Consider the following 12,610-nt stretch of genomic DNA (forward strand, 5'->3'; position numbering starts at 1 on the left):
CTTCTGCAGTGTAGTACTATATCCTGAAAGTTAAAATAATGAACCAAAATATCTTCAACACAAGAAAAAAAATATATTCTCTCCCCTACACTTTCATGATGTTTGCACATTCTGTGTGATTCTTATTGCAGTTACTCAGCAGTATGTGGTGGTTACAAAAAAAGCATTACCTTGGCCATGAAGAAAGTTTTTGTGGAAATGGTAAGATGACACAGCTGTATGCTTGAGTCACTTTTTCCTCCTTAGAACACCAATAAGGAAAATTCACTCATCAGAAAAAAACATTATGAGCCCCTGTTTTTTTTTTTTTTTTTTTTTTGTAGAGCATTCTACAAGCATACCCTTTTAATTATAAAAAAATGGCACCTTACTCCCTGAATTTGGCAAAAAGCAGACCATTAACTTGTAATGATTACGGTTTAATTGACTATTATGTCTTACTCCTGCAATATTTATTCTCCTATTTTATAACAGAGGAATAATGATATTTATTAATAAAGAAGTTAACTAGCTTTTAAACAGTGGTTAGATTTATATTCACCTTTCCATTGGGAGCCATGTTGATGTGCAGTCAGCAAGTTCGTTAAAGGCAGTTAACGTACAGTTTAAACAGCTGGAATGGCTGTGGAGTGTGGTTTGGGCATTTGAAAGGAAGAGGGAGGTGCCCACTTAAACGAGGCAACCGAACCACACAATAGAAAATGTGCCCACTGTGATTGGAGCAGGTTGTGTTCTTCACAATATTTGTGAAACAGAAGTAGAGTAGTTTCAAGCTGACTGGTTCGCTGAGACTGAGACTGACATCAGAGCTTTCGAGCAGCACAACGATGAGAAGGTTACTGCCAGAGCACGGTCGACAAGCTTTCTCTTTCAGATGCTACTGCTAAGCAATATACTGCTTCCAGAAAGAGTGCAGAAAAAGGCTTTTGAAGACCAAAAAGCAGGTATATACATGTAATATGTTTTTAGGAAACTGCTTTGCTTACAAACTGTTCCTTGCAAAAGATATCCTTGTACATGTACAGGAACCACGTTAGAACCAGACTGTGTATCTGCATAGACTGGATTGGATGATGATTCTTGAATTTCTTGACCCTCTTCTTCCATTTACCTGGTAGCACCCAAGCACATTAACGTTTTTAATTTTAGCAACACTTTGATGTGAGACTTCTGGCGCTGATGTTGAAAATGTTAAATGTTTGATGGTAAAGAAGCCAGGTCTGGAGCACTCAAACATGCTTGAGGGACGCAAGTCCCCTTACAACATGGCTCGGATAAAAAAAAAAAAAAAAAAAATTGTAATCCTTTCAGTACGGGTGGTGAATGGGGTGGGGGCGGAGGGAAAATTGAGAAAATGTGCGGTTGTCGAAACTACACTGCGTGAAGACCGGACGGTACAACTTTTACAATTTACGAAGACTACGCATTGTCTTCGGGGGTAGGGCAGGGCCCTCGGGTGTGAGTTTTACGAACTGCCCTGCGTTCGAGGGGAATGTGGACAATTGGCAGTTGTCATGAATTGATTCTCCCAGTAAGTGTCTGCAGGTTGACCCTTTGGGGTCTGTATTACGGCCCACAGACATCTGGTTTTGCACACCTGAACTAGTCAATAGTGACACTTAAAGAGTATTTTCACAAATTTGCTCAAATCAGAACTGTGTTGACATGTTTGGATTAATTGATTATGTTGGGGAAAATAGCAGGGAAATTGCCCCAACAACTATTTGCCAGAAAAAAAAAAAAATTGTCTCCCGTGTATGTTTTGGAATCCTAGTTCTGAACACGCAATAGCTCTTGAACATTGATGTTGAGCATCAGATTACATGACCTCTGGCAATACTTGTAGGGACTCTTGCCTGGTATGAAATTCAACTCTCCAGGCATTTGTAATTTGATATCAATATGCTTCTTTATAAGGCAAGGTCTCCCTTAAAAGCATTATGAGCTGGCCAGTTCAACAGAAGTACTACAGGACAGAAGTTTAAAGGTAAGGACCACACCATGTTACTGCTACTGAAGTGTGATGTCTTTGGGCTTCTCTTGCAATATCTCTTAGACTATTATATACATTATCCATTTGTAAGGGGTCTGATTTAACCCGAAAATATATATAAACAGCAAGGAGTAAAGTTGTTTAGTTTTCCGGTAAGTTCTGTGTGCAGTTATACTTGCAACTCCACTACAAAATAAAACTTGACTGGAACGGAGAAATGCCTCCATATGTGTAAATATGCATTCATTGGGGATTTAAACTGTTGATGACAACTTTGTTATCAACGCGTATTTGTGCGTAAGCATTTGTTTATTTCTTTTTTAAATAAAACCAGATTTCTACTGGAATATTTATTCTTTCTTGATATATATATATATATATATATATATATATATATATATATATATATATATATATATATATATATATATATATATATATTACACTCGATTTCACCGGATCTTTTTCATTGAATAACACCGTGTAACAATTTTTTTTATTTTTTTGTTCCTGGGTAGTAAGTGTTATTTCCTAATTGCTTATGCCTCAAAAGTATAGCAAATGGCTATTATTCCCCACAAACTTTGCTTTTGTAATCAGGACAGTAATATTTCAAAATATCACTATTTCCAATGGGAAAACGGGCAAATGTGTGTCTTTTCGTTCACATAAAGTCAGAAAAAAACAACATATGAATCCAAATTAACATGTATTTATACTAAAGTAATACAAAAATGACTACAAAAGATTTAGAAGTGAGTAGTTTTTCGAGATTTACGATTATACTGTAAATACATACAATATACAAAAAAATACAAAAGCAAAGTTCGTGGGGAATAATAGCCATTTTCTATACTTTTGAGGCAAAGCAATTAGGAAATAACACTTACTACCCAGGAACAAAAATTGTGTTACATAGTGTAATTCTACCCGATTTAAAAAAAAAATATTCACCTGAATTTGGAAAAAAAAAATCACCCGAAAATCAGACGCCGAACTTATTTCTAATAGGTTTAAATATCCATATGCACCAATTAATTTCAACAGCTTTGCTCTTTCTTGCATGCAATATGTTCATACTTTATTAAGATGTTTACATATTCTAGAGAATTGTAACATCAAATGGATAACATACTTCGGAATAATAATTCATGTTTATTTGCCAAGTTGTATTTAAACAAATTGAATTGTGTGTGTGTATGAGAGCGAGAGAATTCAAAAGCAGCAAACAGCTTTATATTCAAGGAGAATCGATAAATAATTAGTGAACTAAAGTAATTGATAAACTGAAAATCCATTAAAATAGTGAGTTTTCAGTTTATCAATTACATTTATTTTTCCTCAAAAAATAAATATATAAATGCAGTAAATCATGGGTTTACATGACATGTGTCTTGCTTGTGCCATGAATGTTTACATCAATAAGAACATTCTCTCTCTCTCTCTCTCTCTCTCTTTCTCTCTCTCTCTCTCTCTCTCTCGCTTTAATTTTATATTAAACACATGCCGTTGCACGTTAGTTGGTGAAGGACTATATTAATATACACTGTTTTCATTGTAATTTGGCTTATTGTAATGCACTGAAGACATTTTGTTTGTCAGTATAGAAGAGTGGGTAATGGAATAATATAATTCAAGAATTTAGTATTGAATGTTTTTCTCAATGTTGAAGAAAATTTAAAAAACCCTATAAACCACTGTGGATTAAAATGATAAGGTTCTGTGTAATACCTGAAGCTTTGGGGGGGCAATTGATTTGATAACATCACTAAAAGCATTTGGTTGGAGATGGCATTCAATTCAACTTGGACTCAGGAGAGTTTTTGCCTAAGCTCCTGTTATTTAAACTGTGACTGCAGGTTAAAGTACACAAAAGCTTTAGTTACATTTGTTTGTGATGTGATTCCTCACAGCCTGACCATTTGGGACACACTAATTGCCCCTAAAACATTTTATTTTCATATGTTTATACCATACTGAAAATAGGTGTCTCTTTATATTGTAGCGTACCAACTATTCAGATGATTATGGTTGGGTGATTTTGTTTTTTTTATTTATTTTTCTGTTATTTTAGTAAATCAACTGGTTTATGCAACACAGATCTACATGTTAAGTAAATGCATTAGAATACAAGTTAAAAAAAATAATACAAAGAGAAAATATATGAATATATGAACTGTGTCCAAATGAGAAGTCTGTTCTGTGTTTTTCACCCTGATGTAACATAGGTTGAAACCCAGTGTAGGGTCGCAAAATGAAGTGCAGCGATGATCAGAGGCAATCAATCACACCAATTGTTGCATCAAAGGTTAATTGCAGTGGTCATCAAAATACAGAGAGCTCCAGAGAATAACAGTCACTTCATCAGTAACTAATGTATTCTGCCGGGGTAAGGCACATACATGGGTTATATAGTTTCTACATAAAATTCCCTGCTCCTATCAGGATTTGGCATGCAGCAGACAATTCATCCATCCCTACCCCCTAAACTCATATACTCAACCAATAAAGGATAGCTGTGGGGCATGACTGCCCCCTCCGTTGCGGTTGTTATGTTCACTTTGGCCTGGAATTTATGACCTAGCAAGCAAGCAGGCATTGCCCTTCTTCTACCACCCCCCCACTGCCCCTGGACATCTGACCCAACCTAATGGTGTACTGAAACATTCCACCCTTCCCCCTCCTTTCACAAATTCCTTACTAAACATTGTAAAACTGCACCCAAATGATCGTTGGTTGATACTGCTATCCTGTTCGGTTCCTTCACCAGCGATTTCTTCCAGTTGTGTTGAACCTTTCTACTCGGGTACTGTACCATGGCAGACACTCCAGATTTTCAACTTTACCAACACAAAGGCTTCTACTTCATATCGGGGATTCATTCAGCGGAAGATTTGGATAAACTTAAGGATTGCGAAATCAGGGATACTGACATTTTTACAATCACATACCCCAAATCAGGTAAGACAAGAGCAGAGGAGAAAGTAGATCCGTTCCAGAAAGTATTATTTTTCAAAGTTCCAAGAGTAGGTATGATAGATAAGGGGATGAACGCAATCATTGAGACCATGTCTTCAGGGTAGAGGAACAATATTGATTAACAGTCCTGCCCATAAGAAATATTTTGAACACTTACTTACACCTGGTTGATTCCTTATCTTTGTTTAAAGAGCAACTTTGTACATGTATTTAATACCACACTTAACTAATATTGTCGTCTTGTTGTTTAAAATCACTTTGTATGTTTTCTGTTTTGGTAAATTACCCCTGTGACCTCTTCGGAGCTCTCGAGCGTGTTCTCATAGCTGGTAAACCAGAGTTCTCGTTAACCTGGGCCCATGCAGTGGATGTAAGAAATAATACATTTGTTCCATGCAGTGTTTCTTACTGATGTATTCTGTACTTCTGCTACAGGCAGGGGTTAAAGGGAAGCAGGTTAGTTTACACTGTGGTGTACCAGATGTACTTGGAGGTTAGACAGTATATTACAGTACAAGACTACAGTGTATTATAGTACAGTACATTAACGTAAAGCACAAGACTACAGTACATTTGTTAAGATCCTTTTACTGTTTCTTGTCCATGCCAGGTTGTTCTTTAACCTCTTTTTCTCATTGTGTTTTTCCTCTCTCAATTAACCGTAGTGTTATTTTATACAAAAAATCATGAGATCAGCCCAAACCTTATCTGCCTGTGGGGAATACAGTGGACTCAACATGCCCAATTAACTTTTAATCTGATACAATTCTTTGTTTAATTAAAACAAGGCATGGCAATTCTTTATAAAGGTCACAGGGTGCATGTTTCTCGTTGCTGGTATGTATCTGTATGATATCGGTGTATATGACTACATCCTTCATTCCTTTGTTTTACCTTCTTGTAGATTTTCATCAAAGACCTTGTGTCCAGATAGCTGTCGCTGAGGTCCGTCAAGTAAAGAGCTGTTTATAGTTTTATCCTGTTTAGGAAAAGTAGTCGAGACGAGCTTCTGATCAAACATGGCAACATTAAGGTTATTTATTTAGGCACACAGATTACAAGAAAACAGCAGAAACTTTATATTTCTCTAGTTTTAAGAAATTGCATTACATTTTTAATTCAGCAAACCTATGAGGATGGGGCAGTTTACATCCATTGATGGGCAGAAATGTTTGTTTTTCTTTTATAGGAACGATCTGGATGCAGCAGATCTTGTGCTTGATTGATGCCAAAGGGGACCTCAGTGTAACAGACAAGCGGCTGAACGCGGATCGGGTTCCTTGGGTTGAGTTGACAGAGAACGCAAAGAAATTTGATTCTGCTCCGTCTCCCCGTATGCAAGTGTCCCATCTGCCTTACTACTTGGCACCACAGGGTCTCAGACAAAAAAAGGGGAAGGTTAGTGTTCATAAATGGTCAAAAATAATGATTTTTGAACACAGTAGAAGTCAAAATGGCTTATATGAAAATGCAGTAGCCTCTGCATTCATCTCATCAATATAGCAGACTACAGGTGAGCTATTGCACAGCCGTTTCACCCATTCTAGGTTTTACTATGAGCTTAATTAGCCACAGTGTATAGGTAACAGGCATATCTTATTAAACTCACAGTAAATCCAGGAACAGATCAAACCGCAATGGGAGTCCTATTTCCTCCCTGCAGTAGAGGGGAAACAGAACCCTATGAATGTTGCATTTGTTCTCGCCATGTGGTGCATGCGTTACACAGCTCTTTATTTGCACCCACAAAGCATCTGCCCTGAAACCCTTTCTGATTTGGGGTTCCTGTGCTGGACTGACCCATATAAAAGACGGTGAACTAGTTTGCATATGATGACCATTGCATGGTTTTTCAAAGTAATCGGTTTCCTGACAAATACAGATTAAATACTGGATAGATTCTAGTAGCTTTGCTCCATATTTTTGAAATATTCAAATATTTTTTTACGTAACTTATGACCATGAAAAATAATTGGTTGCAAATTGTATTTTAGTCAAAAATGTAAAAATAAATGTATAAATGTCCCCCACAGGTCATTTACGTAGCTAGAAACCCCAAAGATGTGCTGGTTTCTTATTACCATTTCCATAAACTTGCTGTAATAATGGAGACACCAAAGGACTTTAATGAGTTTTTCAATAAATTCATGGAAGGCAGAGGTAAATATATCAAGTAAATTATTTTTAAAAACAAATGTAAAGCTTTTTATTTGAGTTTGCCTAGAAGGTAATGGAGGAATCCCTAACTGCAGCTTCGGTATTCAAACTATTGGGTGTAAAACCGATGCACGATAGTATCCAATAACTCCACAGTTAAAAAAAAAATAAAAAAATCGGAAAATTCCAATTTACCATGAACTGTTAGGCTGTGGGACATCTGGTTTTGAAACACCCAGAATTATAACAGTCAATGAACAAAATATCATTAACAGGCAGCATAACACATGGGAATGATTATTAATAATAATGTAAGCAACATAATACAACTGCAAAATTTAATTTTTACCGCTGTAGAAAAAACACTAACTGCATATACAGTAGCTGCTTCCAAAACCTAATTATCCCACTACTTTTACTGTAATCAAAATATTGAAACTTGACCATGTGTGTTTTGGTTTTTTTTTGGCACTATTAACTGACATTTCTGAATCGTGGTATGAAAAGATTATGTACTGAATTGTATACAAAGGATTATCGCATTCATCAACTGAATAATGCTATGCTTCTCGGGAGTTTATTAGCCTTGTAGTCATGTACTAAATCTTCATTGTGGAGTTTTCAGTAGATATAGATTCTATTTACAACCACTTGCAGACAGTAAGAAACCAAACCAGCTGCAGATGCATGGTTGGCAGGGTGAGGTGTTACACCACAAGCCTGTGACATTCAAATGAAAAGCTGTCCTCTATGAGCCAAGTTTTTGTGAACTTGTGCAAGGCTCTGTTAAGTTTCAGTCCACACAATGTGTTTGTTCTTAAAACTGTCCACTAAAACAATAAGGGCCTCATGCACTAAATTTACTGAAATACTGTACGGTAACAGAAACCCATATTGCGTGCAAAAAGGAAGGCTTGACCACTCTGTTCACTAATATAATAATATGCATGAATAAGGTAAGCTAAATGATTCATTTACCAGTCATCATAGCACGCAAAATGCTACACGCGTTACACACCCTTTATTTTAGTAAGTGGGCACTCCAAAGGACAGGTAGCACCATCCAGCACCAGTTACATCTTCAGAGGGTCTTGGTAGGATGAGGGGAGGTGGCCCAGTGTTACACAGATTTCTGTATCCCCTTGGATTTGACGCCTGCATAGATCAAGATCACTATATGTGAAGGCTTGATGTTTCTGAACAGTATTTACATGTAGTAAAAATAAAATGTGTTTTATAAGAAAAATACAGTTTTATAAGGTTAGTTTTAAGCAAGGGTTTCGTGTATTGAGCAACGCAGGAAGCTGAGCGTACTGTAGAAAATCAGTGGCGTTAAATGTGCTGTTTTATTTTGCTACAGAATTAGTTTGGTCTTGTTTTCAATATGTCTTGCAAACTGCAGCAGAACTCAATCAGTGCTTGAGAACACAGCAGGACTCGGGCACAGGAATATCGCGCATCCATGTCCAGTTTTGAAAAACTGAATCTGCACAGACAATCACGCGGGGATACAGAATTCGCGTAACACTGGGAATGTCTAGCTTTGAGACGGTCAAAGCGGAGATACAGAAAATAATTAACTGAAAACAAATATTTATTTGTTCACCTTTATCCCCTTCTGGTTTATTTTGAAGGTACTCCGGTACCGAAACCTTGGCTAAATATAAATGTGTTTCTTTTAAAGTGATTGCAGATGTGCTTATTGCTGCTTATCCGGCAATTTCGACATGCTGCACAGGCTAGTCACAATTTGTCCAGTACTCACCGTTGTCTTTTCCATGACAAAAATGGTAATGTTTTCAGAGCCAAAATAATTCAGTGTAATTCATGTTTTAAAAGAGCACAACTGTCTCTTGGCTGTTTCGGCAGTACAACGTCATAATGGAAAAAATACAGTATATCATGTGATTTTGTACAGCACTGTCTATTCATACAATGCGTCTTGCATTGAGAAAGCAACGTTTGGAATCGGAAATAATGGAGTTGATTGTGTAATACAGTTCACGTGCAGCAATCTTTTAGTAAGAATCATATCATTATCAGAATCATATCATTATGTACAGTATTACAACTCCGTATCTTAAAACATTGCTCTTAATCCACAAAACCAACAAAATACATCCTATGTAGCCTATATTTGACATTGTATTTGTAGTGTTCTGTGGAACACAGGCAACAGCACTACTTGTGCTCTGCTCTGTTTATATTGTGATTTAGACAGACACCGCCTGGTTTCAATAACGGTAAATTTAACATGTGCCGAGACTTAGGAAAGTTAGCACCTTTAAGTAAATATGTTTTTATATCAAGTCTCTCCCTCGCGGTATTAGGGGAGAGAATGTGAATGTGAATACATTTCCATGGAGTCATTTTGAGTGCAAAGTCATTTGCTGCAGGTTAGTGAATACAGCAGGTGTTCAAAACATGCAGTAATGGGCTTATTGCGTGGTAAACTGGTTACCGCTGTTTAGTGCATGAGGCCCTAAAGGTAATTTGCTGGAGACTTTAAGTTAGTATCACTGATGATCCTGATTTCTATGTAGCAAAGGTTGATTACCTTACTGTGATCAGCAGTTAAGTTAGATTAAATTAATATTGGTTGCAACATATCCCTGCTGACACAGAAAGCTCTGCCTTAGTGTCTAGTTTCCAGACCATGATTATCACTAATCTTGGTCTAACTAATGTTATTTTAGGTAAAGTAGTCCAAGACTAGTGCTAAACCAGCTGAAAGTGCATAGTGTCTTCTAAAGCTAGAGACTGTTATCTGCTTGCTTGGTGTAATCCCATTTTATGTATTTACTCATGAAAACGTTATTCTCTGTTTCTGATTTCCAGTGTCCCATTTTTGTGTACTAATTTTGATTTATTTAACAGTTTGTGGCAGTTGCTGGTTTGATCATATTACTGGATGGTATACACACAAAGATGAGATGAACTTTTTATACCTAACTTATGAAGAGATGATCCAGGTGGGCCATAATGTAGGCTATTAAGAGGGGTGAATACATTTAAGTAAGCTGTAAATGTATAGTTCCCAGCTGATGGGTCAGTTTAATAAATAATTTTGGAAATGTTCATGTGTGTAGAGAACATAACTTTACACAGTAGTTCCTTTCTTTACACATTTACCAGTAATTGTATTATTTAATTTTTGTGTTAACCGGGTGTCTTTCAGACTGGCCAAGACTGATATCAACATTCAGCAAATTTCATCACTAATTCAAATGTTGTATGTTAACTACTAATTAGCAGAACAAAGAATGGATGAACTGGCAGTTCCTAACTTGATTGCTATTGTTCTGTTTCAGGATCTGAAAGCAGCTGTTTTGAAAATATGTTCATTTCTGGGAAAGCAGCTGGATGAGCAGCAGATTGCCAATGTGGTGAAGCATTGCACCTTTGAACAGATGAAAAACAATCTAAATGCAAACTATGAGACAATCTCTGAGAGTCTGCTGAATCACAAAATAGGAAAGTTCATGAGAAAAGGTTTGCAGGACAGATGTATTGAATTGATTTGAAATGGATTATTTATTATTTATTTATTCCATTTAATCCAAATCACATTATTTACTTAATTAGCAGATTGCCAGTCACTACAATCACTGAAGTAAATAAACAATTCCTAGAAAACATCTTGGACAGGGGTGGCCAAAGTTGGTCCTTCCACTCATGGCCTTGTTCAATTGAACCTTCATCCAGATCCTGAAGTAGTTCATTACTACTTGGACTCCCCTGATGTAGGACAAAGTAAAATACCAGACAAGGAAGGATTAGCACTGAAATGCTTTCCGGTTTTATAATACTTGACATACAGGTTCAATACACACACTTTAACTAACGATAACCCTGCCGTCCAGATTTAACGTAGCAGAGCCTGTTTTCAGTAAATACAGTCACATTTGACTTGTCTATTTATTGCGCATGGATATCTACGAAACATTTTATGTTCTAACCACCCCCTCATCTGTTTGCTACAACCTTAAATCGCTTATTCCCAGTAAAAGAAATAAATTAAGGATTTCATGAAATTGATTCAGCCTGGAATAAAGTCAAAATTTATTAATGTTTTCTAGTCACGCCAAAGTAGTTTTAACTTCTTATTTTCATCTTATTAGTGACCGATCAGTAGAGATCTTTCAGTTGTATCAGGGTGCAGCAGTCAAAAGCTTCTCTTTCATTTTAACTTGTTCCCTATCCAGCTTCCTAACGAGAGGTTAAAAAACAAAAAGTGTGGCACCACAACACTGCTAGGCTCTCAGGAATACTGAAAAACCTATTGCTTTATTAATCGGTCACAAATTAGATGAAAATATTACTTTCGGTTCTTTTGAATTCAACAAACATTAATATATTGAACCGGATGCCTGACAGAATTGATTAACAGGTACCATATTCTTACCTGGGCTCATAGATATGAAGACACAACAAATAAAATAACATTCATTGTACAGTTTAACAGTGGAAGTCCAGATGATTTACCTCTGTGTGATATCTTCAGCATTATTCAGTGTCTGTTCTGCTTATCTCTTTCCAGGAACTGTGGGAGACTGGAAGAATCATCTGACCGTGACTCAGAATGAGATGTTTGATCAAGTTTTCCAGGAACGAATGAGAAAACTCCCTCTAAAGTTTGTGTGGGACATCAGTGAATTCAAGATTTGCTCTTGAGATAGCCATCTACTGATGGTCACCCCTGAGACCGAATACTTTTATTTGTTCTGAATTATAAGTAGAGTATATATTAACCCATATAGGTGTGTGCAAACTGTAAGAGGAATCATACTATATCTTTTTGTTTCCATATGGCATATTTAAACACTTTTTAATGTTCTGATTTTTCAATAAACTAAGATAATATATTATAATAGAAAACTATAAATTAAGATAGTATATTATATGTTAAACTCAAATAGGAGTGTACAAACTATAAAAGGAACACTTTTCTTCATATGGAATATTTTAAACACTTGTAATATTATGTATTTTTCAATAAACCTTTATCTGGAGCTTATCCCAGTGGAATTCTCAATACCAGCAAACAAGCTTTATTTACACAGCAGCAGGGGAAAAGTATCCACATATAAGAGACTTGTAGCCCACACTGTAGTTGGCACACAGCTGCATTTTATGAATTTTATAAATTCTATTACAGATGGTGTCAAGTATTGTTTTTCTGTCTCCCAGACACATTCTTGATACCCTACACTCGCTATCAGAAAAGCTTTCAGGCTCTCCTTAAACAGCACAAAGCCTGTCAACATTGTATAACCTCCCCCGCCCCCACCCCTCATTCTGGTCGCTCTTCTTTGCACTCTTTCTAGAGCAGCAATATCCTTTTTGTAGCGAGGTGGCCAGAACTGAACACAATATTCAAGATGAGGTCTCATTAATGCATTGTACAGTTTTAACATTACTTCCCTTGATTTAAATTCAACACTTTTCACAATATATCTGAGCATCTTATTGACCTTTTTA

The 12,610-nt window shown here is 36.4% G+C and overlaps 1 protein-coding gene across 4 annotated transcripts; it reads left to right on the forward strand.

The window, feature by feature from the left end:
* Positions 1-1,879: 1,879 nt before the first annotated feature.
* Positions 1,880-12,141, forward strand: LOC121317365 (amine sulfotransferase-like). Of its 4 annotated transcripts, XM_041253220.1 has the most exons (8): positions 1,973-1,987; positions 3,514-3,604; positions 4,764-4,954; positions 6,162-6,370; positions 7,006-7,132; positions 10,007-10,101; positions 10,441-10,621; positions 11,670-12,141. In XM_041253220.1, exons 3-8 carry the CDS (start codon positions 4,810-4,812, stop codon positions 11,801-11,803), a joined length of 891 nt encoding a protein of 296 aa, XP_041109154.1. In that variant the 5' UTR covers positions 1,973-1,987; positions 3,514-3,604; positions 4,764-4,809; the 3' UTR covers positions 11,804-12,141. The 4 variants fall into 4 exon arrangements, with proteins under 4 accessions (XP_041109153.1, XP_041109156.1, XP_041109154.1 ...); XM_041253219.1 differs by lacking the exon at positions 3,514-3,604 and having other exon boundaries at positions 1,880-1,987; XM_041253221.1 differs by lacking the exons at positions 1,973-1,987; positions 3,514-3,604 and adding an exon at positions 4,358-4,382.
* Positions 12,142-12,610: the final 469 nt, after the last annotated feature.

Source organism: Polyodon spathula, chromosome 6 (genome assembly GCF_017654505.1).
Source record: "Polyodon spathula isolate WHYD16114869_AA chromosome 6, ASM1765450v1, whole genome shotgun sequence".
Lineage (NCBI taxonomy): Eukaryota > Metazoa > Chordata > Actinopteri > Acipenseriformes > Polyodontidae > Polyodon > Polyodon spathula.